The 2,666-nt window shown below is 40.8% G+C and overlaps 1 protein-coding gene across 1 annotated transcript in view; it reads left to right on the forward strand.

The window, feature by feature from the left end:
• Positions 1 to 2,666, forward strand: part of raly (RALY heterogeneous nuclear ribonucleoprotein) — a gene marked incomplete at its 3' end in the record, with an annotated part of 57,731 nt that overhangs the window by 40,123 nt on the left and 14,942 nt on the right. Inside the window, 1 exon segment of the mRNA XM_014016743.1 lies at positions 1,972 to 2,301. Coding sequence (XP_013872197.1) covers positions 1,972 to 2,301 — 330 coding nt within the window.

Here is a 2,666-nt window from a genome sequence, read left to right on the forward strand (position 1 = left end):
GCAAACATGCTGTTTCAGTGATGACCTATTTTAATTTCAAGGTCACAAAACAAAAGGTGAAGTCACATGTTTGTCGTTTTTCTGCATATTTAACTGCTTTTGTCTAAATTTCAACTTATTTTTTAATGTTTGTAAATTCACATATTTTTGCAAATTCTTTCTGGTAGTTTCAACTTTCTTCTGCATTTTAAGCTACTTTTCTGTATATTTATTATTTCTGGTGCATTTCTGCTCTGTTCAGTTTTTTTTTTTTAGCATTTTTGCTTGTTTTCTTTTTCAACAATTTTCTGTTTTGTTTTCTTACTTTCAGCCAAAGTTAACTGTAATTTAACTCACATTAACTGTTCTGCTTTAAACATTTTCAGCTCGACTTAAACTCCTTCAGCAACTTTCAGAAAACATTTTTCAGCATAAAGCACTCCTGTTTATTGTTGTTTGGTTCTGCTGTCGTCTCTTCTCTGTAACTGYCTTCGTCTTTTAATTTTTATTTAACTCTTAGTTTGTTTTTATTCTCTGAAATACATTTTTGCTTATTCCTCTCTCTCTCCTCTGGTTGAAATTCTTCACTTTGTGTCAGTTTCCTCCAATTATCCTTTATCTCCGCTGCTCTTCTCTGATGTCCTTCATCTTTTCCCCGTCCTGTTGAATCTGCTCAGCTTGTGCTCGTTAGTTATCGAGCCGGAACGCTGTGYGATGAGGACGGAGTGAGTTCTGTTCGGCAAATTCTGCTCTGATCGACTGATCTGGTGCCTCTGATAAAGCAGCTGTTGCTGCTGCTGCAGTTGGTCTGATCAGAATCAACCCTCTGGTCATTAGAAGTCTGTTTTTTTTACCCACTCCTCTGTTTTATTTCTCATGTTCTGATTTCTCTGGAACTGTTCGTTCTTTTTTTCAATTACAGAACTTCTGGTTGCAGAGTTGTCAGCAACCTGAAGTGTTGCAAAATGTTGTTTTTGTTTTGTTGTTGTTCTATTTATTTTTAGTCATTATTAATTTATTTTTGTAATTTTTGGTCAACCGTATCACGGAATTGGCTGCACCAATCAACATGAAATGTTGATTGAAATCATGGTTTTATGATAAACCTCATGAATGAGGAGGGGGCTCCATCTGAAAAGGGGGTATCTGGACAAACAAAAATGCTTGTAACTCAAGAACTATTCAACATAGGAGCTTCAGATTTTTGCACCTGCTTCGGTTGTTTTCATCCATGAAATGGACGTTATTAGGYGTTATCAGTCCCMTAGAATGGCTTCAGAATGTCCCGCCTGTGCCGGTTTGCAGGTTCCCCGTCCCATAGAATGGTTTCTGATTGTCAGCTGGTTAATATGAGGCATAAAAAATGGTTAAAATGAGGCTTAAAGCTACTAAGGTTAACTTTAGAGCAAATGACATGGTTAGCACTAAAGACACCGTCCTCCAACGGTTGTATTTTGTGGGCTTCCAATAGGGTAATGGGTAGAGTAGGGTTCAAAACTGATATGGACACAAAAAATTTATTACAATATATTTTGGTTATTTACACATTCATTGTCATTGATATATTAACCCACTAGGGGGCACTGTYGGGACAGCCTGAAGCCTAGAAGGCACAGTAGGGACCCTCTGAAGCCATTGTATGGGACTGATAACACCTAATAACGTCCATTTCATGGACTGATAACATCAGAATCCCCTGGATTTTTTTGTTGTTTAGCTCTGATGAAGGGCTGTCATCATGCCCACCAATGAGGCCCCCCCCCCCCAATGTAGGTTGCGTAAACCAGCTCTACAGTCTAAAAGGAAATTCTACATCTAAACAACAACCTTGTGGGTTCAACAAGCTTTGAATGCTGTTTGTCTAAACRCATTTATACTGATTTAGCATATTTGTCATAAATCCATCCCTCCACTGGTGTTCAGTTTATTAAAAATGCCTCCAGCTCTTGGTCCTGTGCRATGACCAACAGTTTTTCTTTCTCTTCTTCTCAGATCTGTGTTCCAACCTCCCGCCGCCTCTGACACATCCGTCCGTTGTCCGAGTCRTTTGCCTCCCCCAGCCGAGCATGTCGCTGAAGGTCCAGACCAGCAACGTGACGAACAAGACCGACCCCAAGTCCATCAACTCCCGGGTGTTTATCGGCAACTTGAACACGGCCGTGGTGAATAAGTCGGATGTCGAGAGCATCTTCTCCAAGTATGGCCGGGTGTTGGGYTGCTCTGTGCACAAAGGCTACGCCTTCGTCCAGTACGCCAGCGAGAGGCACGCCCGGGGGGCCGTGATTGGGGAGAACGGCAGGGTGCTGGCAGGACAAACGCTGGGTGAGTTTGTATGATTCTGCTGGATGAAAACCCTGCTATCAGTGGTGGGCAGCGCTAATCCAAATGTTAGCTCCGCAATTTCTAAAGCGCTTAAGAAAATATTTAGGTCCACAACTTCAAAAGTACTTATGCCATAGAAAAACTAGCGGAAGCTAATTTTAAAGCACAAGTTCAATTTGACACTTACTAGTTGGCAATAATTCATGTACAATATATGCACAATACTGCCAACTAGTGGTGTATGAATTCTCTTATAGCTTAATTCTACAACCACTGATTGCTGCAGATCTGATTTCCTGAAACAGACCTTTGGCTTCTGGTGTAAAAACTAAAAAGTTGTTGAGGATTGCTAGTTCGTCTGCTTC

The sequence above is a fragment of the Austrofundulus limnaeus genome, unplaced genomic scaffold (genome assembly GCF_001266775.1).
Source record: "Austrofundulus limnaeus strain Quisiro unplaced genomic scaffold, Austrofundulus_limnaeus-1.0 Scaffold153, whole genome shotgun sequence".
NCBI classification, from domain to species: Eukaryota; Metazoa; Chordata; class Actinopteri; order Cyprinodontiformes; family Rivulidae; genus Austrofundulus; species Austrofundulus limnaeus.